The sequence below is a fragment of the Lepidothrix coronata genome, unplaced genomic scaffold (assembly GCF_001604755.1).
Source record: "Lepidothrix coronata isolate B3197 unplaced genomic scaffold, Lepidothrix_coronata-1.0 Scaffold206, whole genome shotgun sequence".
Taxonomy (NCBI): domain Eukaryota; kingdom Metazoa; phylum Chordata; class Aves; order Passeriformes; family Pipridae; genus Lepidothrix; species Lepidothrix coronata.
In genome coordinates this window covers 920,656-946,610 of record NW_016690386.1, presented here as the reverse complement: position 1 = coordinate 946,610, position 25,955 = coordinate 920,656, and the positions used below count along the sequence as shown (strand labels likewise).

At 40.4% G+C, this 25,955-nt stretch overlaps 1 protein-coding gene across 2 annotated transcripts in view; it reads left to right on the top strand.

The window, feature by feature from the left end:
* The first annotated feature begins 5,303 nt into the window (after positions 1 to 5,303).
* Positions 5,304 to 25,955, top strand: part of TBC1D15 (TBC1 domain family member 15) — a 37,059-nt gene continuing 16,407 nt past the window's right edge. Inside the window, exons 1-8 of one of the 2 annotated variants that reach the window (XM_017832806.1) lie at positions 5,398 to 5,412; positions 13,643 to 13,724; positions 17,288 to 17,386; positions 17,612 to 17,686; positions 18,396 to 18,534; positions 20,352 to 20,562; positions 24,533 to 24,632; positions 25,642 to 25,839. In XM_017832806.1, the coding sequence (XP_017688295.1) occupies positions 13,686 to 13,724; positions 17,288 to 17,386; positions 17,612 to 17,686; positions 18,396 to 18,534; positions 20,352 to 20,562; positions 24,533 to 24,632; positions 25,642 to 25,839 (861 nt within the window). In that variant the 5' untranslated portion in view covers positions 5,398 to 5,412; positions 13,643 to 13,685. Of the gene's footprint in view, positions 5,413 to 13,642; positions 13,725 to 17,287; positions 17,387 to 17,611; positions 17,687 to 18,395; positions 18,535 to 20,351; positions 20,563 to 24,532; positions 24,633 to 25,641; positions 25,840 to 25,955 lie in introns of both variants that reach the window. The other variant, XM_017832807.1, reaches the window with a different exon arrangement.

Genomic DNA, 25,955 nt, shown 5'->3' with positions numbered 1-25,955 from the left:
ATAGCAGCTGCTGCAGCTTTTGGCACAGCAGTAATAGCTATGCTTGCAGCTGTGACAGCAACAGAAGCCACAGGAAAGCCAGGAACACTCTGGCTGCACACTCAGTGCTGGCTGGTGTGCTGTGACTACCTTTATGTGACAGAAGATTCCTTATTAGAGCAGATGGTTAATTAAAATCCAATGAAGAGTGAGCCCCTAGGCTAAAGATACCTTCCTTCTTAGATTCCCATCTGTGTAGTGTGTGAAAGATTGGACTTTAGGATAGCACTACTGACTGTCCTGTTGTTTCATTAATGGGCTTATGGAGGAGGGAGAGGAACCTGCTAACACTATATTGGCCTATGGAACTTGATATTCTATATCATTCAGTTTGTAAACTGAAATAATGTAATGCATCATTACAGGCTGGGAAACAGCTTTGCACAGATGTATCTGAGTGTCACAGTGTACAATAAGTTAGTGATGAGCCAGAAAAGAAAGCCATCCTGAGTTGCATCAGGAAGAGCACTGACAGCAAGCTGAGGGTGATGATAACTCCCCCAGCCCTGGTGAGAGACTTCTGGAATGCTGGGTCTACTGCTGAGTTCCGTAGTACAACAGAAACACTGACATCCCGGAGTGAGGCCTGTGAAGGGCTATCAAAGATAATTAGCAGACTGGACCGTCTGTTATACAAAGAGAGGCTGACAGAGTGGGGACTGTTCAGTCTCTAGAAGGCTCAGATGATCTTGTCAGTGTCTAAAAATACATTATGAGACAGAGTAAAAAAGGTGGAGCTGATCTCTTCAGTGGTATCCAATGAAAGAACATGACAAAATGGACCCAAACTGAAATACAAGAAATTTTATTTAAGCGTAAGAAAAATGTTTTGCATTCCAAAAGTGGGCAAACACTGGGGGGCTGATGGGATTCATCCTCAAAGAGCTGGCTGATGTCATCGCAAAACTTCTCTTGATGATTTTTGAGTGGTCTTGGGAATCTGGAGAGGTCCCAGCTGACTGGAAGCTGACTGGTAAATGTTGTCCCGATTTTCAAAATGGGCAAGAAAGAGGACCCTGGAAACTACAGGCCTGTTAGTCTCACTTCAGTGCTTGGTAAAGTTATGGAGAAGATTATTCTGGGAAGTATTGACAAACACCTGAAAGACAACGCAGTCATTGGTCACAGCCAGCATGGCTTCATGAGAGGAAAGTCCTGCTTATCCAACCTGATTTCCTTCTATGACAAGGTAGCCCACCTAGTTGATCAAGGGAGGCCAAGTGATGTAATCTTTTTGGATTTCAGTAAAGCTTTCAATACTGTCTCTCACAGGATCCTTCTGGACAAAATGTCCAGCACACAGCTGGATAAACACATCATGTGGGGGGTGAGCAATTGGCTCAGGGGTCAAGCACAGAGGGTGATAGTGAATGGGGTAACATCAGACTGGTGATCTGTCACTAGTGGGGTTCCACAGGGCTCCGTCTTGGGCCCTGTTCTCTTCAACATATTCATAAGTAACTTGGACACAGGACTGGAAGGGCTACTAAGCAAGTCTGCAGATGACACAAAGCTGGGAGCAACTGTTGAGTCCCTCGAAGGCAGGGAGGTCCTGCAGAAAGACCTCGACAAATCAGAGGACTGGGCAATCACCAACAATAGGAAGTTTAACAAGGAGAAGTGCCAGATTCTGCACCTGGGATGGGGCAACCCTGGATGTTCATATAGACTGCAGAATGAGACACTGGAAAGCAGTGCCATGGAAAGGAACCTGCGGCTAACTTTGGAAAGGTAAGAATTAACTGGTCCAGCAGTAATACAAATGGGATTTATCTTTTAGTTCTTTACTTAGTTGACAGCTCCAGGAAGGTCAGCTTGAGGAAAAAGCCTTCCACACAACTTCTTGAATGAAAATTTTACAAATAATAGGCAAATCTAGCACTGAGTTGACTTGATAGGGAAGCGGGACCTTTGGCAGTGAGTGAGAGTGGAAAGTAATTGTCATTAAAATGAGTAATGGCATTTTATGTCGGTCCCTGGAGAAGGGTGAGAGTTAGTAGATAGACAAGAGGAGCTAGATGAGAGGGGTAAAGTAATATGGGCTAGACAAATGGCAAAAACATTCTGCAGAAGTCCAAACAGATCAAAATTGTGTCAGTCACTGTCAGCAAACGAAATGGTACAAGAAAAAATATTTAGCTGTATGGATAGATAGGGAAAGCTGTGTTTTGGTGTTATTGTACAAGAAAAAGTCTGCAAGGGAGCGAGCTATAACATGAAAGACAGAGTCCAGAGAGATCTCTAAGACTGAGGCATTAACCGAGCTGTGGGCCTTGGAGATAGATGGATATTGATATTGAAGAGAGAGAGATGAGTGCCAAGAGAGTCTGGAAGAAGGTAAAACCATCTTGTCCATTAGCTGCCTGCAGACTATAAAAAGAGATTTTAATTTGGATCAGGATTGATGGTTGTAGTAGAAACGTGGTGGTGAGTCATGAGATAAATGTGTATTTATTGACACAATTTCCTACAAAGAAAGAGAGGCTTTGATTCAATATGCTAATGATCAAGTCCCAGAGACAGGAGAACTAGAAGATGGCAATCATGCTAGTGAAGAAAGCAGACTTCAAGGAGTCTGTTGTAGATTGTGATTTGGCTAAAAAACTGAGATGGGAATCTTAATTCTGAGCTTCTTCTAGGAAAGGAACTTTGAAAGAAACCTTGACAAAGCAATTTCATTGAAGGGCCAGAATGAGGGGATGCAATGGAGCTGAGTGAAGAAGTCCCCAGTGTTCACTGTAGATTTCAGGGAGATTAGAGATGACAATGGGATGCAGAAGGCAATAGGATTACAGATGGGTGTGTAACTAATGTATTGTTATATTGCAAGGAGAAAGAAATAAAGGAAAAAGATAAGAAGGGGAAAGGATTACAATGGACACATGGGAGACCAAATGAGATGAAACCAGTGTGGGTGTGAAAGATGGTTGTAACAACTGCATCTCTCAAAGCAATTAATTAATGGTGATGCATTTTTAATGTGTAGCCTTCTCTTTTATATTCACCATAACACACAGTTTTGCACTTTCAAAATTCAAAGAAAGAAACAACCAAAGAAAGGATGTCCATTTTTGCTACACCCATACAGCTTTCCAGATCTAGATATTAATACAAGGACTTGTGTTCTGACTGTGTTTTTATTTCATTTTCTCATCTTTATGTATGTTTGTATACAGTCACAACAGTCTCTCCTAACTTTGAAACAAATCAGTATTTGTCTTGAGAATTGCAAATCTAGTTTTCCATGGTGAAAAGTACAGTACTGGGTGTTAATCTAATCAAATGAGTTTTTAATTTGAGAGGTCAGAAGCAAATTATAATGCCATTTTGTGACAGAAACAAAAAAATCCAAACAAAGAAACAACCAAAACCCACCCCAAACCCCAGCAAATTACCTTTGCTCCTTCAGAGTAGCAAATCACTTCCATGCAAGCATCTCATTTGTCCATTTCAAATAAACAATATTTGAGGATATACTATTTACTCAAAATATTTTATAATGGTGTTGGAATATAACCAATATCTTAAAAAAAATCTTTATTTATGGCTCTCAGCAGCATCCTATGTTGCAGACATTAAGTGAAAGCCAGGGTTTTTTTAAAGTAATACCACACATTATATACTTTTCCAGGTAAAGAAAACAAATCAAACCAATCAGAAGAATTACTTCAGGCTTTATAAATCTGTACATATACGAAAGCTGAATATTTGTTAACATGGATGAGATTGTAATTAAGATTTGCCTTTGTCCCACGATGAATATGAATGTGTTACTTGGTGAAAGCCATCATCTCAAAAACGGTGTAGTTTTCACTAACATTAACATCCACTGGTCAGATTATGTGACCAATACATCTGTTCTAGCACAAGCAGCTGTCACAAGTATTGAGGCCATGTTGCTGAGAACACAGCTGCGTTGGGCAGGACACGTCTCCAGGATGAAGGACCACCGCCTCCCTAAGATCCTGCTCTATGGTGAACTTGCCACTGGCTGCCACATGAGAGGAGCCCCAAAGAGAAGATACAAGGACTCCCTGAAACAACATCTCAGCCTTGGCCATATTGAGCAACATAACTGGTCTACTCTGGCCTCCCATTGCTCCCGATTGTGTCTGGAGTGTGTCTGGAGACACGCAATCTATAATGCTGCTCATGCCTTTGAGAAAGCAAGCAGGATCACCCTTGAGGAGAAAAGGTAACGCAGAAAGAATTGTGTCTTGCAGAATATACCACCTGAGGAGTCTTTCTGCTGTGCCTTTTGCAACCGAACGTGTCTATCTCGTATTGGCCTTTTTAGCCACCAGTGCGCCTGCAACAAATGTGGGTAGAGCCCTTCCCAAATCTTCATCTGTGAAGCCCAGCTGGTGATGAAACATCTGGTATATGAGTGTTGGGGCAGCTTTGTAGTGCCTGATATTTACATTGAGATATTAGAACACCTTCCAGTACCTAAAACGGGTCAGCAAGAGAGGTAGAGAGGGCTTTTTATAGGGGCATGTAGTGATAGAACAAGGGGTAATGGCTTCAAACAGGCAGCGGGTAAGTTTAGAATGGCTATTAGGAAGAAATTCTTTACTGTGAGGGTGGTGAGACACTGGAAGAGGTTGCAAAGACAAGCTGTGGGTGCCCCACCCACACTGTGTTCAAGGCCAGGTTGGATGGGGCTCTGACCTGGTCTAGTGGAAGGTGTCCTTGCCAAGGCAGGGGGGTGGGAACCAGATGTTCTTTCAAGCCCCTTTCAACCCAAACTACTCAATGATTCTATGACTAGACAGCAGCGGGAAGGGAAAGAAAACAACTACAGAGAATATGATGTGTATTTTATATAAAACTTTCACCATTGCTCAAATTATAATTGTGATCTCAGGTGGCTCAGGAAAAGCTTTAAAAAACACACAAAAAAACCAACCAAAAAAAAATTAAAAAAAAAAAAGAGTAATCCCGTCTTTCCGTCTCGCTGCCACACCCGCACGTTTTCGCGGGGCGGTCACCATTGCTCCGGCCGCTGCGGGGCCCGCACCTGGGCACCTGCCAGCCTCACGGAGGCCTGCGTGCGTGCAGGGAATTCAAAATAAGAGAAACGGCCGAGGAAAACAACCCCACCCTTTGCAAAACAAGAAAGGATTTCCCCCCACAACCCCGCCCCGGGGGCGGAGCGATCCAGCCCCGCCCCGTAGCACTAGCCCCGCCCCGCCTCGTAGCCCCGCCCCACCTGAGAGCGCCCGTCCCGCGTTTCCCCGCCCCGACTCAATGCGCACGCGCGGGACGCGGCGGGTGACGCGTTGTTGTGGCGCGGCGGGGAAGCACGTGAGGAGCGCGACGTCACCATAAACACTCGTGGGCAACATGGCGGCGGCGCCGCCGAGCGGACAGGTAACGGGGGCGGGCGGGGGCGTCGCCTCTCCCACCTCTCCCCGCGGGGGTCGCGCCGGGACCGGCACTGGGCCGCCCCGGCTGATGGGAGTCCCAGTTAGCGACAGTTGTGCCGCTGCATGGCCGGGCGGGGGCTTTTACCCCCCCGCCGTGCGGGGTCTCCTCCTGAGGCCACCCCTCGGGCGGGCCGGGCCCTGGCACCGGTCGCTGGCCCTGTGCGCCGGAGGGGGCCGCAGCCGGCGGGCGGGACTCTGGCCCTTCCCACACCTGTGGCCCGGGCCGCGTCCCGCGGCACCTCGGCTCTGGCCCCGGTCCCGGGTCGTCAGGGCACCGCTCTCCGCCGGAGGCGGGCGGCCCCGCGTCCGCGCTGGCGCTGAGCCGGAGGTGGAGGAACGGGACTTGTCCCGTCTACGTGGCCGCGTGTCCCAGCGGTGCTCAGGGACGGCGGTGGCCTTTCCCCCGCCGGCGCGCTGGCGGTGTGCGGGAACCCGCCTGGCGCGGGTACGTAGCCTTGGCAGTCGAATGGTTTGGTAATTGAAAGGTTGTTATGTGCCGCGGACCCTTGCCGAGTATTCCTGAGTGAAGCAGTAGACCATGACAAGGATTCAGATCTCAGGAGGGGGAGGGTACTGGCAACCCTCCCTGCCTCCCTCCTCCCCCGCCAACAGACACGGGTTGTGTCTGTATTGGTTTATTGTAGAAATATTTTTATTTCATTACTGTCTTCTAAGTGCGTTACTTTGCAGCGCCGTGCTCCCGAGCACGTGGATCTTTTATTTAGGATTTAAAATCTCGGTGTCGTGTCTGACTGTGTATGTAGCCACGGTAAGTGTGTGACAGGCTGTGGAATCACTTTTCCAACATAAGGCAGAAAATGATTGTTTCAGCTCATGCTGATCTCTGCACAAGAGAACATGTATAATTAGCCACGTTGGCACTTCTCTGAGGATGCTGAATAGTGCACCCAGCTAGTGTAAAAACTCAGTAGAGATCTTGCTTTGTCCCAGTTTACCATATCTGTTTCAACCAGAACTTGTGGAGCAGGCAATTCACGCATCTGGAGTTGATCCAGTTTTATTTTTATGTTCATTACTGTTGTTAGATGCTGTAACTATAAAGATAGCCTTACTGCCCTCCCAGCTGTTTCTAGCTATGCACATCTAGTTTTTGTGTATACAGAGAATTTCTTTTTCTGATTTTGTGTATTTTAAGCTCAATTCAGAAGTTTATGGGATGATGGGAAATACTTTAATTTTTGCAGGTTGGTTCCCCCCCCCCCTTAGGCTTTTGTCAGGGTCTTCTTCATGATGTTTCTCCTGAAAGCTGCTATATTGTCATAGTTTATATGAGAGGCTAAAACTACTGTGGATTAGTTGCTTGTGAATTTGCTATGTATTCATTGTCCCTCTAAAAGAAGCCTGTTTGCATGAGATTAAATCTCTTAAGGCATTGCAAAACTCTGTTTCAGTTATTCCACATCCACAATACTAATGCAACTTGTTAATGCAGCTTCTAATTCAGTAACATTCTTTGCCTCTTTTAATGCAGAGGAAAAATGACTTATATTTTCTCAAAGCACATGAAGTGGATGGGCTGGTTTGAAGTTTCACTGCTCTTGGGAACAGTTCCATCCTTCTCTTTAGTTCCCCACCTGTGTGTCACACTTCTGCTTTCTTGGATACTGTACTAATTCGATTTCTCAGTGGCTTTAGTGAGCTGAAATAACATAAAACTGATTGTGCTTATTTTTATCCGCGTTACTTTTCTGTTGGGAGCACACTGGACCACAGATTGGTCCTTTGGATGGCAGCACATTTTTAGAAGGGCTCACAAACTAGTGGAACTTCACTCCAGCTGAAATAAACACTGTGTAAGTTGGTACAGCATTCTCACGTCAGGCATTTTGTATTTCAGCGTGTTTCCAAGCTGTTGGTGTCGTGAATTAATTACACTGTTCATTATGGTAGTGTGATGTTGTAATGAGGTGTTTCAAGTGGTACCTTTCTGCGAGAGTAGTAGGCATTAGTTCGTGGGGTGCTTTAGTCTCACTTGGCAGATCTTATCACATGGAAGTGATGTATTTTAATGTATGGGTTATTTTCTGCAAAATATTACACCAAGTAATTCTATGGAATGTGTATGACAGTATATTAAGCAGTTGGGAGAGCCTTCATTGTCTCAGCTTTCATGAAGTTTTGTTTTAGCAAACTATGTAAGATTGTGGTTTCTCTTATATTTTTACTTTGTTTGCCTTCCTCTTCCTCATTTTTTTAAATTCCTAGACATGATTAATATCAGTGGATTCAGAACTTGGCTATTTAATATAGTCTCTGGTTTCTGCACTATACATTAATGGGATATGAATTATAAATTTGGTTACCTCACATACTACTTTACCTGGATTTTTGTCCTGTTATTTTTTTCTTACTGTTTCCTGTCTCAGAATGTTCTTATCAGTGTTTTTTCTATATGGATGGTTAACTCAGTTCAGGAAAACTTAAGTTAATGCAGTTGAGTTCTGGAGTCGTGACTCATTCTTTATTAATGACCATCTGCCCTAGAACAGAGTGTGCTTCAGTTTTTTGCCCTTTCTTAGAGTTGCCATTTTTTTCTACACGTAACTTGGCAATAAGGTCTTTTGTTTTCAGAGCTTTTGACTTCATGGATGAAGACAGGTATATTTTTTCTCTTTTTGTTGCTTAGCAAATGGGAGTTTCTTTACTATATTTTGGAGAACTGACTGTGGACTCACACTTATAACAGATAACCATGTTAGAAAATGAGGTAAAAAGTTGTGTATGGAGAGAAGTACAAACTTCAATTTTAGCCTGTCAGTGTATAGGCTATTATTGCAACTGGTCTAAAGACAGTAACAATTTTTTTTTATGTTCTTGAAGTTCAGAGTATCTTCAGCACAAGTGCTGTTAGATCTTTCTCAAATTACCAATTGACACGTGGGCTGTCAGAGAAGTTATTTTGCACTTGACTATGCTCTTGCTCTTGGAGTTAAACTTCAGAGCATTAACTGGCCAAACGTATGAGCTTTAGTTCTTAAGCTCAGATGTTTGGCCAGTTCAGGAACTAGAAGTGTTTAAGTGGTACTGTAGCTGTTACTAAACAATAATGTTCTAAGTGCTGTATTGTTGGGGGATGGGATGTGTGTTTACAGTTGAGTTTGGTTTTTTTTCTTATAACCAGGACTAGCCAAGAGATTTCAAATGTGGTATGTTAAAATTAGCTTTGCATCCTTCAGGTAGTTTGTTGGCACACATGCAGTGAATTATTTTAGGTGTATATGTATTCTGTAGTATAGGCAGTTTCTTGCTCCACCTTGTACTCGTTAAATTTGGGTGCACAGAAGCTGCTATAATATGCTTGTTTGTTGTAACTTTTTCAGCCTTTATAATTTACTATGTATACAATCATTATTATTCTTTGTGTTTATATTGTACTTTGTAGGTTTTATTTGAACAGAATTTAAATTTGAATTTAGTTAAGGGTCATTATGCTTGAACGTAAAGCAGTTCACTGATAATTGTGAAATTTCTGTATCTTCTTTCTGTTTTCTATTCATTAAGGATTTCTCTTCAAAAAAGTGCTCACAATAGGAACAGCATGTTACCACCCCAAGCTCTTACTCTCGGTACCCTGAATAGACTTGTATTTGCACTGATATCCCACTATTAATGGATATTGTAGTAGGTTGACCCTGGCCAGATACCAGGTACCCACTAAAGCCGCTCTCTTACTCTCCCCTCTGCAACTAGACAGAGGAGAAAACAAAACAGCTAAGAATTCATGAGTAGAGATAAGAGCTGGGAGAGGTCAGTGACTGATTACCTTCATGGGCAAAACAAGACTCAAAGTGGGGATAGGACTTAAATTTATTACCAACAGGATAAGAGCCAAAGAGTGAGAAATAAAACAGTCTTAAAAACACCTTCCCCCCACCCCTCCTTCCTTCCATGTTCTCCCTCCTTCCCTCAAGCAGTGCAGGGGGACAGGGAATGGGGGTTGCGGTCAGTTGTTGTTTCTGCCACTGCTCAGGGAGAGGAGTCCCCCTGCTCCCACGGGAGACAGTCCTTGATGGACCTCTCCAGCGTGAGTCCATCCCTCGGGCAGCAGTTCTTCCCAAACTGCTGTTCCGTGGGTCACTCCTCCATGGGGTGCAGTCCTTCATGAATGAGCTGTACCAACCTGGGTCCCCCCAGGTGCCACAAGTCCTACCTGGGAAAAACCTGCTCCAGCGTGGGCTTCCCTCTCCACGGGCCACAGGTCTCTGGCAGGACCCCGTTCCATCCTGGGCCTCTCACGGGGTCACAGCCTCCTTCATGCATCCACCTGCTCCAGCATGGGCTCCTCCATGGGCTGCAGGTGGGTCTCTGCACCCCGATGGTCCTCCATGGGCTGCAGGGGCACAGCTGCTTCACTATGGGCTGCACCACGGGCCGCAGGGACCTCAGCTCTGGTGCCTGGAGCACCTCCTGCCCCTCCTTCTGCACTGACCTTGGTGTCTATGTTGTTATTCCCATGTTCTCATTCCGCTCTTCCCTGACTGGAATTTTTTTCTGCACAACAACCTTCTGTTCTTAAATATGTTATCACAGAGCTGTTACTATCACTTCTAATTGGCTCAACCTTGGCCAGTGGCAGGAAGTCCGTCCTGGAGCTGGCTGGCATTGGCTCCATGGGATAGGGGAAGCTTCCAGCAGCTTCTAACAGAAGCCAACCTTATAGCCCCCCCCCCCCCCGCTACCAAAACTCAGCCACAGAAACCCACTACATACATGTAGCAGAAATATTTTGTGCTTCAAGAGATCGGCAGAGCTTGAAAAATGTACTGTTGTCAAACAGGAAACCTTTCGTATGATACATGGTTCCTGGTCTTGTGAGCTTTCTCCTGTTTGTCACAGTATGAACAGTATTTGTGGGATTCTGTCCCTCCTCACCCCACCCCCACTTAGAAACTTGGTGTTTTTAAGACTTCAGCAGAGTGTGAAATTTTGCTGTCTTAGGAAAAAAGTTGAGCCATAGGCTAAGCAAACAAAAGACATAAAAGGCTGAACAAGGCCAAATGGAAGGTTCTGAACCTGGGTTGGGCCAGTCCCAAGCATAAGTACAGACTGGGTGGAGAATGGATTGAGACGAGCCTGGGGGGAAAAGCTTGGGGGTGTTAATGGATGAAAAGTTCAATATAACTTGGCAATGCACACCTGCAGCCTAGAAAGCCAAAAGTATCCTGGGCTGCATCAAAAGAAGCGTAGTCAGCAGATCAAGGGAGGTGATTCTCCCCTTCTACTCTGCCCTTATGAGACCCTATGTGCTGTGCACCTGGCATAAGAAGTAAGGACATGGACCTGTTGGAGCAAAGAGGGCCAGGAAGATCATCAGAGGACCTCTTCCATGAGGCCAGGCTGAGAGTGTTTGGGGTTTTCACCCTGGAGAAGAAGAGGTTCCAAAGACACCGTAGAATACCTTCCAGTACCTAAAGGGGGCTTATAAGACATCTGGAGAGGGATATACCTTTTCACAAAGGTATGTAGTGATAGGATGAAGGGGAATGGCCTTAAGCTGAAGGAGGATAGTAGGTTCAGATTGGATATTAGGGAGAAATTCTTTACTGTGAGGGTAGTGAGACACTAAAACAGGTTGCTCAGAGAGGTTGTGTACTCCCTATCCTCGGACGTGTTCGAGACCAGCCTGGATGGGGCTCTGAGTAACCTGGTTTAGTGGAAGGTTCCCTGCCTATGGGAGGGTGGGTTGGAGCTAGATGATCTTTAAGGTCCCTTCCAGCCCAAACCATTCTATGAATCTATGATTTATATTTTATTAAAATTTGAATGCCAGAAGTTGTAGCATATCTTCTGTGGAGCAGAAGATCATGTTGGTCAAATAATGTTAACTTGATGTTTTGTGGAGCGCTCAAATGTACTCGCACGGGGTCATTGGAAGCAGGCTCTTGATGCAGTAGGTACTTCAACACACCCAGTGACAGTTTAGCAGTGGATATGTGAATAAGCTCTGGGCAAACCTTGGCTATTCCAAAGAGGGAGATGGAAATTCAAGCAGCAAAATGCAGAGTTGAGTTATGTTTTAAATTCAGTTATATTTCCTCTTACTTAAAGCTTAATTCTAAACTAAGATGCTTTCTTTTGTGGATATAAGGTCTCTCAGGCCAACCATTGCCTAAATTGAATTTATGTTAATGGCCTGTAATTGTTTCCTTATGGTGTTGAATCTTTTGTTCTGTTTACTTCCCTTCAGAATCTGAAAATATGGTGCTGCACGGCTGCTATATCTGTTGTTACTGTTTGTGGACAGACCCATTTTTCTTTAATTTGTAGTCTGTGGAGCATTCAAATTTTCTTACTCTTTGACTTTCTTATAAGCACACCTGCTTGCTGCTTCAGCTCTTGAATCCACAGCGAGGTCCTTTACCTGATTCTTTAATACAAGGCAAAAATGAAGTAACTGTTATTGAAAAATTGTTAAAATCAGGATTTGCACAGTGCAATAATTACTGACTCCAGAGCAGTGGCTGATTCACTATACAAATGCTGCAAGCTATGTCTGTTATGAGAAGCTGGATGGCGTCTTGGCAGAGTAATGCTGGCCCCAAGCTGTACTCTCTGGCAGAAAAGGAGAGTGAGTTGAACACACTCTCTAAGAACATAGGGTATGAGTGTGAAGTGTCTGAAACATGGGATGAGCTAACTGGGACAGTTGCAGTGCTTCTCCATTCTCTTACATGTCCTCAGTTTGGCAGGTTGTTGGTGTGTGTTACAGACCTAAGAACAGGAGTTACAAGTTATGAATGATCAGTGCCATGGTCACAGCTAGTACTTAGGTGCCCAGCACAGGCAAGGTGGAAAATGGCAGGACCATCCTGTTCTGTGTAGATCTTAGCTCTCCATTTTTTGTTTTCTACACCTCATAGGCTTAGGGTGCAATGTTGTCATCTTTCACTAGCTGGTAGCACAGGGCTGTAAATTGCCATCAAATGGCAAGCATTAAATCACAAAGCTTTGCTTGTGTTCTGGCATATATTGTAATTGTGGGTGTGGTATGCTGGAGGCTTCTGCTTATGGGTATCTTTGGCAATAAAAGCTACAAACATGTCCTGTTGACTGCTCATTGTTAGCAATACAGTAAAGATATGGAGATATGAATTGTCCATGCTGTGTCCTTACGATATTAAGAATGATACAATTTCTTTCTCAGAAAATGTTACTGGGGTTACAGTGGGACTTCAGAAAGCTATTTTTTGCTGGACATGGACTATAAATACTTGAACAGTTTTTCCATAACCTTAACTAGCGTATGCCATGACGCGTAAATTGAGCCTACATCCTGCTGCTTCCATCTGGGTTTTTTTCATAGTAGGTGGATAGACAACTATTGCTTTGTGCAGCTTTCCTGAATTTTCTCTTGTGGTTCCCTGTTTATACAGACCCTCAGTCAGCGTATGAGTTGGAATAGCTGTTATCTCTGTGTGGCACTATGCTTTCTATGACTGCTTAGAATGAATTGTGAATTCACCTTTGACTTCTGTAGCACCTATAGAAAAAAAAAAACCCCAAACAATCAGGTCAAGGTGGCTTACCAGCTTTTGAAAACTCTTGCATCCATTTTTAGCTTTTGGTAGGATTCTGAAACAGGCAATGGGTCTAGTTTTTATTCTGTAGAACTGGAAAAATAAATATGGTGTGAGTCATGCTTGCTGACTGACAGCGTGGACTTGCTCAACAAGCAGGAAAGACCGATGAATGTAAGCTTCCTGGGTACACAGTATTTCAAACTTGAAATTTTAGGATTATTAAAAAGTAATACTTTAATAATCCTTTTTCCTACCTTCTCCATAATTTTCTCATAGAAAAACATTGCCAACTGAATGCTTTCACAGTCATAAGTTGCCTTAGGTAGTCATGCTTATGATTTGAAGCATTCTAGGAACTTTAGGATACCAGGGATGGATAAATCTGGAAACTGTTCTGCATAGAGCTAGCTTTAATGAATGAAATGTCTCAAATGTCTTAAATGCCTGAAAACCTTTCAGTAATTCTGATACATGTACAGCTACCAGGTATAATTAAAATTTGTTTGAAATCAAGTAATTTTCAAAGTTGTTCAGCTCCTGTCACATTAGATGTTCATTTGCTTTGGATGTGTTGGTGTGTGCCTTTGACAAACACTTCTTTTTTCATTTGTGTTTTTTTTGTGGGACCAGCAGGGTCTGGCTTTCATTTATGTAATAACATCTAAACCTGAGAAACATGCATCTCTCGGACAGTTCAACAGATGTTTGCAAACAGGTATGGAAGAAAAAAAAAAATCGTCATTGTTTAAATGTGTAGTTTGGCCTTTCATTGCTGGACAGCTGTTTTGGCCCTGAGCATCTGAGTAACAGATGCTGCTTTTCTTCCCTGGGCTTCTATTTCTGCAACCAGTGGATTGACTGTGCAGAGCACAGAATTCTGATTAGGTGGATGGGTTGAAGGGCCGTGATACTGGGGTGAGGGATACCTTTGGGTTTTGATTAAAACCCAAGGGACGTGTTAACTTATCACCTGTGGTGTGCACTTATTGACATGAACTTGTCTTTTTTTTCATGATGTGCTTATTGATTTTGTGTAGACTTAGAGGAAGAGTGATGGCTCTAATAATATAAAAAAGCAAATGAAAGATTGAGCTTGGCTCTACCTGCTTCTCACCTTTGAAAAAGAGACTATGATAAAATATGTAAAATAACGAATAGTACAAAATGAAGGTGAGCCAGTGGTGTGTTTTGCTGTCTCGTGATATAGGAAGTATAATGGACTAACTGAACTGACGACATCCTTTAAAACTCTTTAATTCTTTCACACAGTGGGTAATGAGGCCTTCGTAGTTCACAAATGTCCATCACTAAAGGCAAAAAGTTATAAAGATGTAAAGAGATTGGGTTGCTTTTCTGCACAGAGGGTGTTGAGAGGTAATACTGAGGCAGATTTAGGTCAGGTTTGGAGGGATTATAGTTATTCCAACTGCTAATAAGGGGGCAGTGGTCTCATTATCCTGCCCTGTTTGTATGTAGTTCCTTCTAGTGTCTCCATATGTACCAGGATCTCTCTACATAGATTTTGCATGCACACTTTACACAAGTCCTTCGTATTTTAATGATGCTTCTGATTGTCCTCCAACGTTTTCTGTCTTTTCTCTCACATGTTATTTCAAGACATTCATCTTTCATGTTCTGCAGTAACCTACTCTTTAGGCAAGAGGCAGTGTATGATGCTATTGCCTAGTTTTGAAATGTCTGTTCTCCTGGCTACTGAAGAGGTCCAGGTGTGCTGGCTGACCAGGCATTTCCCTGATTGTTGTGCTGCAGAGGCACTGAGCAAATGGACCTTTGTGGAGCTTTGTGGACCATGTGTGGGATTGAGCTACACAGTGTAATTCCAGTTGTCTACTGTTGGATGGGGTTTTATTCAAACCTAACTATTGGCATTCTTTTTATTTTATACTTTCGGTATTACTAATTACTTGTATGTGTAATTTAGCATTACTTTTCCTCTTTGAATAGCTTGCCAGTGTTGCAATACCATAAAAAAAAGAATGTGTTGCAAACTACATTTTACTGTAAGGTGCTGTAACAATATTTAGTAGCATTTTTGAATTTTAAGCTTGCTAAGGACATTGTGTGAAATACAGTTGCCCAGTCTAGCTAATCTTCAGGTGCTACTACTGTAGAATCATATTTTCAAAATCTATTTGTTCAAACACAGTTATGGAGTTAATCTTACAAGTACTGCTGAACAGAGCAGCTCAGTATTTGCAAAAATTAAAGGATGGTAACTTCTAAAATGTTTTGCATTGGGATTAACTGTGAAAAAGCACTTTCTAGATATTCTTTTGTATAATTAATGCCATCTCTTTCTTCAAATTAGTTATGTTATTGTGTCTTCTAGACTCCAGTCAACAGTTGGAAAAAAATAAATACAAGTTTGCACTTGTTATTGGATAAGAAAAATCTCAACAGCTTGGCCTTCTAGCCTTTCAAACTGGGAGTTTTTTTCTTAAGTAATAGTAGGAGGGAAATAAGCTGCATTGTAAGAAGTCCTCTGTTTTACAAATACCCTCCAAACTTCTGAGCGTGTTCTTTGGTTTTATCACCTGTTTTGGTGGAGGGCAGGGCAGGGAGCTGATGCTGTTATGAAGATTTTTTAGTTGCATGAGAGCTGTGGCATTGGGAACACATTTTCTTTTCCCATGAAAGGAATCATTTGTGCTTCTGAGAGATTAATGAATTGAAAATAATAAAAACAATTATTAGATTACATACTTTCTAGACTGAGAAGGTATACCTTGTGATATATTATTGGCAAAAGTGCTTTTCTACCAGTATAACTCTAATACTAATAGGGTTTTTTTCTGGAGCAGCTATCTCAGTGATAGATAACTGGTTCATATTTCCAACTAGTTGTCATGATAGATCAGGCCCAAATAACTAGAAGGTAAAATTTAAATAAATTTCAAGGTTGCCTTGTTTAAACAGGAACTGAATTTGAAAACAGATAGTTGGTAGAAATAGAAGGAGGATTTTTTTGGATAGAAAAGAGAAAAAGCGCTAATAGAGAAAAGGAAAGAAGGCTTCCAGTATGTGAAAGGTAATAATAATCCTTCAAGAGGGCAATATACTAAGTGGCCTTTAGAGGTTTCTTCCAAGTGATTTAAACAGGACACTTCAGAAATTTCTTGCTTGTGTAAAAGGAAGGGAAGTTTAAGAACAAAAACTAAACCAGAAAGGGTGATTTAAGTGAATTTTACTGCTATTTTTAAGCCATGTTTTGTCATCTGGCTAGTTAAGCTTACACACTTAACGTTTTAGTTTACTGGCCTGACTGCAAATGTGATGATTTTAAAAACTTGACAAATAAGAAAGTGAGAAAAAGAGATACTGATATTTTAGTACCAGTGGAATACAGTATCTGTTTCTGATCAGTTGAGAATTACTAGGCTTTGCCTTGAAAAATATGTATTTCTTAAATCAGTGTTCACAACTTGGGTTGAAAATGAACGTGGTTCTAAAACAATTATTGTTACTATTTGATGTATTTCACTTCCACAAAATTGAAGGGACTTTTCACTCTTCTTTTAGAGTTGTGTAAAACAGAACCCATTTGCATTGTTATAGAGCCTGCTGAATTTTGACAGACAAGAGTTCTGAATTTTCGTTTGTTTGTTTTTTGTAAGAGCATGATCAGAATGCTGGGAGGAGTTTTGTAAATGCTTAAATGCAAAAGTTACATGGGCAGTGTGTGCTCCCACAAACCTTTCTTATCCGTCGTGTATTCTGCCTTTCAGATGGAATCTTTGCCACTGGCCCTGAATGTAGGACTAGGCATTTAATCTCAGACTGCAATTTTTTAGATCTATGGAGTTCATCTTTCGTAAACCAGGTGGTCCATTTTAAATTTAGATTAAGGTTATAATTTCAACATGCTTAACAGCATCTGGGGGAAGGGCAACTATATAAGAAAGCCTTCTAATGTTTTAAAAGCTGTATAGTGTTTCCATATGAACTTCTGCCTACTGATTTAAAAAGTGCTAGGTATGGAGTGTGTTTTCTTGCGGTTTACTGACAAAGTAGTAACAGTATGTTGCTTAGAGAGGAAGTTTGACAAGTTCCATTTTCTATGGTTTCTTGATTTAAGTAAGTGAAATACTTAGATCTTGGAGGTGGGTTACCTTTGTAACAAAACCCCTAACAAGGTAGAGGTGTTCATTTCAACTTCTGTAGGCGAGTCAAAAGGATAATGAGAACCACAGGAGAGAGAAACAATTATAAACATTTTAAAACCTTTGTTTTTTTTTTTCATTACCCATTTTGTTATAGGTTGTGTATGAGCAAGATGGAGTTTTCATTCATTCATCCTGTGGAAAAAATGATGACCAGGACAGCTTAATAGCAGGAATACTACGTGTCATAGAGAAGGTATTTGCATAATACAGTTATGGAAACTTTGTATATTTGTTGGCAAGCCCTTTACTTAAAAAGGCATTTAGGATTTTGTAAATGAACAAATGTCACATAATGTTTGACATTGTCTGCATCATTTATATGTATATGTAAGTCGTGCCATAATCATACCATGAATAAATAGTGTGATAGGTACTTTGTTGTGTAGTGTTGAATGTTTTATGATTGTTTGTATTGTAGGAAAATGAAGTAGTAGTAGACTGGAGACCACTGGATGAGACTTTGGATACTTCTAATATTCTCTGTGCTGGAAAGGTATGTTTTTTAGTTATCTGTGTTCTTCTTTCTGTTTCTCCAGAGATTTTATTTTGTGTTAACTAATGCATAGGTGATCTTGTAACTGGAAGCAAAACTTCTTTATCATTGATATTAATAGCTTCATGTAGGAATCTTATTTATGTACTGCAGCCCAGGTTATTAGGATACATGTGTAGGTTGACTGCATTTAGTTTTTACTTGGCTCACAAATAAAATAGAGGAGACTAACCATATGAATAGCAAAGACGAAGTGAGTGTAAGTATATCACAGTCACCAGTTCCTCTGCATCTACTATGTTGTAGTCTGGTGAATCACTCTTCATAGTTAGACACAAAACTGAGAGGTGCTGTTCTAATGCAAAATAAAAATAGAAGTCAGGGGGGTTGCAAGATGCAATGGTATGTGGTATTTAAGTGGTATTAAGAGGATGTGACTGAAGATGAAAGATTTAAGTTTTACATTTAAATAAAAAGTTTATGTTGATAAAGTTTGCAAGAGAGGCAAGGATATTTTAGTATGTTGAATTCGTTAAGTAAATCCACTTAGTCATAAGTCCAAATTTCCTGTGTTGAACTGTATCATGTTTCTGAGGATTTTGTTTTAATATATGAAATGAAGATGCTGGTTCTTCATGTTGGATCTGGGAAACTAGCTTAGTTTTCATGCCTTGTGGTTTTTGATAGTTGCTTTTGTTGTTTTTCTCAGGATTCTAGTTCTGTTGTGGAGTGGACTCAAACTCCTAAAGAAAAATGTTCCCGAGGAGCAGACCGTCCAAGTAGTTATGAAGCAGAATGGGACATGGTCACCACAGTCTCTTTTAAGAAGAAACCTCATTCAAATGGAGGTACTTAAAAATAAGTGGGGAGGGTTTTTTTGTTTGTAGGGTGTTCTGTTTTTTTTTTCATTATTGTAACTTGTAACTGAAGAATTGCCTTTTAGACACAGTAAAATGGATTTTATTAGAACTTGAAAAGCTAGGATTCATTTGTGGTAAGAGGTGAATCTCTGGATGTGGAAAAAAATTCACAAATAGAATAGCTGTCATCTACCTCCAATCTATTTTTTCTTTTGAATTGCTAGAGAATTGTATTGAAAATGAACATTAAACCAGACTTCTTGCTGTGACAAGCATTAGATGAAGTGGCAATTTTATCTGCATTGGACTCTTGCATTCTTTGAAACAAATGGAATTCGAACTAGGTCATGTTAGAAATAAAAATAGAAAATAAGTGGTTTACTACTCAAATGCCTTTCCATACTGCAGCAGCAGGGGGAGATGGAATGTGCAGTTATGTGTTCATGGGTCTTTTATGTGGTCTTTTTTTACTTTGGCAGAATAATTTTGTAGCTACACAATTTTTGTTGTAGTGTCTCGGTAGAGATGCTGAAAAACAAGTTGTGGAGAAAGGACGGTGATTCTCAAGTAATCTTTTTTTTTCTGATTCTCCCATTGTGTTTTTTTTATACTACTTGTTTTCCATGTATTATTTCACAGCCTATAACTGGGGATTATTTTGCTTGTTTCACCATCTTTATGATGGTTTTAAATGTCACCTATGTTATGTATGTGTGCAGGGTTTGGACTTCAGATTATGAATGTTTTTGGGTAAAGCACAGTCCTTGCTCCTTAAATACTCTGTTTGAGAGAAGCTTTCCGTTCTAGCGATATCTATCTATCTATATATGTAGAGAGAGAGATTTATCTCTATATAGCTAAACCCAGCATCTCTGTTGAGTATAGAGGGTTTATTGCATCACTAGTTTGTACTGATTTTTCATCTTCAGGCACCAGAGCATGTCTTCATCCCCAGTGAGTGTCACTGAGCACTACTGACTTGAATTTTGCTCTTTGCTACTTCTTACTTGTTTCCAGTTGCTGTAATTTGATGGTAGGCCGGGGTGTGTGCCAAATTCCTTCTAGGCATGCTGGCAATTTTGTGTCCTCTACTAAAGTAAAATTTAATTCCTTCTCTGTAAATGTATACAGTCTTGCACAGAGTGTATACATGCTTCCACAGTACAGGAGAGAGGGGTGAGGGGAAGGTTTTCAGTTCCTTCACCCTTCCTTTGGTAGCAGTCTTACACAACACATGGCTAATAACTGTGGGCATCAGTATTGTAATGTATATCATGCACTACATGGTGGAGGTACTGGTTGGATTTAGATTGCTGCTGGTGTTTGATATGGCAGTTGTATGTTTAACTGCTGGATCACCTCTGTCATAGAATTGTAGAATATCCTGAGTTGTAAGGGACCCACAGGGATCATCAAAGTCCAACTCCTGGCCTTGCACAGACAACCCCAGGAATCATACCACGTGCCTGAGAGCGTTGTCCAAACGCTTCTTGAACTCTGTCAGGCTTGGTGACTGCTTCCCTGGGGAGCCTGTTCCAGTGCCTGACCATCCTCTGGGTGAAAAACCTTTTCCTATAAGCTATAAGTACAGCTTTAGGGGAGCAGTCTGATGGACTTGCTCATTATTTTAGAAGTCTGTAGAAGACTAACTTCAGAAATAGCAGTTAGTGTGCATTTTATTAGTAGAACCAATGCTGGGGTTTATATTTTGGGTTTGTTTTTTAGGAACAGTGACAGATATGATGCATTTGTATTTGCTAACACTGGAAGTCAAACTGAAATCATGTGGTAATTTTGTTTTTAAGATGCTACAACTCATGCAAATGGAGAAAGCAAGTGGTCATTCCTGTTCAGTTTGACAGATCTGAAATCAATCAAACAAAACAAAAAAGGCATGGGATGGTCCTATTTGGTGTTCTGTCTGAAGGATGATGTGAAGCTTCCGGCTCTTCACTTTCATCGTGGAGATAGCAAACTATTGATTAAATGCCTTGAAAAGCATGTTGCGCTGGATGAGTAAGTATCAGACAATTTAGTTCTGTAAAATACAGATTATTGGTTTACTTAAATCTTGTAATGAATTTAAGATAAGTAGAATCAATTTTCAAGGTGACTAAAACTGTGATTTCACATATACATTTGGAATGTAAACTGAAGTTTTAAAATTGTTGGATTGATTTATGAAATATTTTAGAATCTGTTGAAGTGTTACTAGTTTCGAATGCCTTGGTAGCTCCCTCTAGTGGGTGCAGAAGCTGCTCATGAACATTCATTGTAAAAGTTAAATCCTTCATGAATCACTTGTGTTAAATGGAGTAATTTGTGTTAAAATTTGAGATCATCTCCTTTGCGGGAAATATATATGAGTATTTACATGAGTGTGGGAGTAACTTACAGCACTGTCAACTAAATCAAATTGTATATAAATGTTTTCCCCTGGAATTCTGTTTCTCTGTAATTTCTTGCATGGTGGATATTTCACGCTTGATCTTTACTCTGTGAATCAACTTTCTGAGTTTAAACATAGTTAGACCCTATCACAGTGTTAAATACTTGGGGATTGTTGTGTATTTATACTGTGTTACCTCCAAGTTTATCACTTGGATAAAAGCCTTTTTGATTCTGCGTAAGTGCAGAATAAAATAAAATGTTCTGGTCTCACCATGTAGACATAAATATAATTTAAGAAGGTAGTAGGGTAAATAAGACTAGCTAGAGCATGAAGAAGCAAATGAGGTGTAACATGTACACCTATAACAGGTGTAACATCAGTGTAACAGATATTCTGTTTTCAAAAGTGTTTTGCTATTGTCACTTGCAACATAGTAGTCTGATAGATTTGAAGGTGGATAGTGAAATGACTGTCGGAATCCTTACAGAGGGGGCTCTGCTCACATTAGTAGCACCACCGAGGTCAGAGTTGCCTTCAGCAAGTAGGGAAGGTTGTTGCCAAGTAATACTGCTAGGATGGACAGCAAGCCAATAGGGACACGAGTGTTGTATATTTATTGAACTGATTTGTGAAACACTTCGACAGTCTCAAGACATGGTTTTGGAGCTGCTGATGATCAGAAGCTGTCAGTGGTCAGTGTGAACGGCTGGTGAAATGGTACTGGCCGTAGCAATGTATGTGAGCTTTTTAAGGGGACAAGTCAAGAAGACCAAAGGAGAGGCTACTAGGGCGGCAGGATGAACTTGTAAATAAGAATATTCTCTGTACAGCTGTAGATTAAAAAATCCAGGATGACAACTTCATTTTAAATCCTGAGTTTTTCTCTAGGTTCCAAATTAATTCTTCCTTAAGCCTCCTTTCACTTAGTTTCATAATTTCACAGCTTTGCAGGCACAGGGAAATACTGTCGTTGTGCCACCCCTCACCTCTCTCCCTTTCCCCCAGAGGAAATTGTTCCTTTTTGAGCAGACTGCTCTGTGTTTACTTATTTGTGGATACCTTCTGACCAGTAGCTGGTAGGCTGGGGCAGGTTTTTGAGGCAAGTGGTGTAACAACCACTTGAAAAACACCTGTGTTGTATGGTGAGTCACTGAAAGCTTTATATCAGATCTGTGTGATCTGTTGCCTATGTACTGCAGCAACATATTTCAATTTTTCTAACCCAATTGCTAAAATGAGACAGGGAAACTTGGTGTTATTCAAGCTTGCAGGGTGTGCTGAGCTGCTTAGTTTAGTATTGTCACCTTGAACAGTTCTAAGCATTAATGAATGCAAGAGCAGATACTTCAGGAACTTTAAAGCAGAAAGCAATGGCAGTATGGAAAATAGATGAACTTCAGCATTGAGCTGAGCAGGAACTTCCAGTTTTAGTTTTCTTATCCAGTTAAAGTCTCCTTCTGGCACCAAGTTCTTTTCTGGGATCTAGTCATGAATTATGATGATAATTTTTTCTGAGAAAGGAGAAAAGAACAAATATGCCATCCAAGTTGTGATAATAACAAACTTAATCTGCATGTTTCTGTTGTTTCCTAATGTTTATTCATTCTTTAGTACATAATACATCTAAGCTCACAATCTCATTTAGGAAAAGATGTTTGCTCAGCTTCTTGGATGCCACAAGCAAATACTTGGCAGCATAATTACTTGTTATCCCAATTTCTAGTTTACAGTATGAGGGATATTGATATTAAGGCCAAAATTTTAGCTTATCTCTAAATTATCTTTCTCTCATAGGTATTTTCTTATGTTCCTATTACCTCAAAAGTTTTTGCCCTTCTCTAACACCATTCCTTATAAAATGTCACATCATTGATGAAATCAGTGGTTATGAAGTAGCTAAACTCACACAAAATATTTGTAATTTGTTGCTTTAAGGATTATGTGCCTCCTAATTTGGTTGCACTGGTCTAATATTGAGAAAACACTATGTGTATGGGTGACATTTTCTAACTCACAGGATTATGAGTAAGTTAAAGAAAGTGTCTAGCTCACAAATTTTTGAACATTACCAAAGTAGCTGTTGATGCCCACCTGACTGTCCAGAAAGAGCGTTTAATTAAAAAGGAGATATGGTACAAAGTTTTCATTCTTTTAGTTAAGGCAAACATAATACATGACTTGTCCTTGCCCCTGTGCTGCTTTTTAGCAAAAGCCAGTTCAGCTTCATTAACCATTGCTGCCTCAGAACTATGACTATGATGTCTGACTGTCTCAAAATGAGATCTCTTGTTGCATTTCATATCCGTCAGTGTTAACAGTGTCCTGTCCTGTTGGAACAGGATAGAGATAAGGCTTATTAAAGTTCTTATCTTTGACTTTAATAACATGGTAGATGATGCAGGTGCTAATAAAAAGAAAAGTAATTTTTCTTTCAAAGACTAGAAGTAGTGGATTTAAACTTTGGGAGAGAGCAGTAGAGAGGTATTTTATAAATGTAAGTCTGTGTGATGGATTAGAGTCAGATGGCAAAGTGCTTGGCTTTCTCCTGTCTGACTTCAAACTCCAAGGCTTGAATGTCAGCCTGCTTTCTCAGCTGTTCTGTCTTCTGTCACCTATTGAGCAATAAATTTGTGATTGAGGAGCTGGTTGAGGAAGTGATGGGGTGCCTGTGCAGAAGGAGACAAAATAGAATATTGCACTGAGAGAGGGTGTGAGAACAAAAGAACAGATTAAATACTAGGAGCAGCATGGTTCCACTGTCTTTGTTCTTGTTTTCATCTGCCTGTGCAAGCCTGTTGAGAAGTAAATGTTGTATTGAATGAGAGTGAGCAAATACAGTGTTAGGCCAAATCAGGTTTGTGTTCCTTTAGCTTTTGGAGTCTACACAGAAATACATTTGTACTGAAATGGTTCTGTTTCACAATACAGTGGCTCTGGTGTTTTTTAAGCTCCTATCAGTATGAATCTTAGAATTATTCTGACAGTGTCTGTTGTACTACTTTTGGTTAGAAATGCATAGATGTGTTTCCATACATTGAAAAGCAGTTTGTATTCCTTGATGTAATGTAATTCCTTAATGTAAGATTTACTAACTATTAGAAAGAATTCCTTAACTGTATAGGGTGACATAGGCTCTTTTCACTTCCTCTGTTACGTTAAAGGAGTTTCAGCATATATTGTGTTGAGGCTGACTGTGTCTCACTGTATTTCCTGTGTCACATCTTCTTTTTGTCCATTGTCAAAAATAGAAAACTATCATTGAAGAAAACTTCTGTCACTTGCAGGTAAATGGAGTTATCTTCCAGAGTAATTTCTCAAAAGCTTTTAAAAGCTTAATTATTAAAAGAACAAAAAAGTACAATTCATAATGAATATGGCAAAGACTAATCTTTTGAAAAATTGAAGTCCTGTTCTGTGTAGCGTTAGCTTGTTAACCTGTGCTAAGGACTAAGAGTGATCTTGCATGAAATCTGCCTTTTTTTTTTTTTTTTTGCACAAAGCCTGAAATGTGACTTCAAAAACCAGTAAATGTTCTAAAAATATATTCAGAAAATAAAGGTGGTGCCCAGACAACGTTTTTTAATTTTATTGCAGATCTCCAGATCATGAACAGGTTCTTCTTGTGAAGACTCAGAAGTCACTGTCTCAGTCTTTTGAAAATCTCCTTGATGAACCGTCGTATGGTTTATTACAAGTATGTATTATCTTGCAATTTTTTATTCTGAAGATGCATTAAAAAAATCCACCCTACCATGTCACAGAAATATTCCCTGAATAATGATTTAATGCCATCATTGAAGTAACAATGCCATTTATGGCATTGTTATTAATTATTGCCAATAATAATGACATTGTAGAAGCATTGACTGTATCCTAAACCAAATGCCTACTATAGAAAGTACACTTAATTATAAGTTGTTTTCTATGATCTAATAATTTCTTATTTCCCTCTGGCACTATTTCAAACCTATTCATGTTCTCTGTGATTCTGTACACTTGTGTAGAGAAAATTTTAGAGGAAAAAGGAAAAATTTTAGTTGTTACCAAAACATATTAATTATAACTTTTAAGTTTTCTTTGACTAAATATTTTTCATTGATATTTTCTGACACTTTTGAAAGGATGCTGGAAATACAGCAGCAAAGAGGACAATATTGCCTAAAAAAAGGCTTTTTTTAATGCTAAAACTGCTTATCATTTGGTGGGGTCTATGGACTTCTGAAAGTCAGCAGCAGAACTTTCAGTGACTTCAATGAGGCCAGAGTTTTGACCCATTGACCTATTTAGTTAAAGAAAATCTTCATGAGCGAATCACATTACTTTCTGGATTTAGTTGTCAAATCAAATTTTATGTGAGATTCCTAGCAGAGTACATGATGGCTCAAGGTGTTTTTTCCATGAAGGTAGGGAGACTGGGCGTAAGGATGATGTTTTGTGCCATTAATCACTGGAAGGTAAACAGGAGATCTGATCCAGTCCTGTACATAGCTCAGGCTTACCAAGAACACTGGTATCTAATCTTCATACTTAAGATATATTTTTTTAATCATGTGATGACTGCTCTCTGTTACTGCTGATACACAAAACTTCAGTAACTTTGAGACCTATGGGACTTTCCCTGATGCTTTGCTTTGAGTGCAAGAATTACAAATAGTCTGAGGCTTTTTGTGTTTTGCTTGGTTTTTTTTTTTGTTATAACACAGAAACTGAAGAGAGATCCATACACCGTAACAATGGGAAGATTTTCCAAAGTCACAAACTATATTTTTGACAGTTTCCGCCTAAGTGACCCATCAAATCAAAGGCGACCACCATCAGAGATGGCAGACCTTATCCATGATACTATTCCAGGGCTGAAGATAAATCAGCAGGAAGAACCAGGATTTGAAGTCATTACCCGAGTGAGTGTATAAATGCATGATACAGAGGCATTGATTGTTTTTATGCACTCCTTTAAAGGAATAGTAGGACTTGAAGCATGGTGAGTTATACTGTTTATGCAACTGTGGTACAGGAT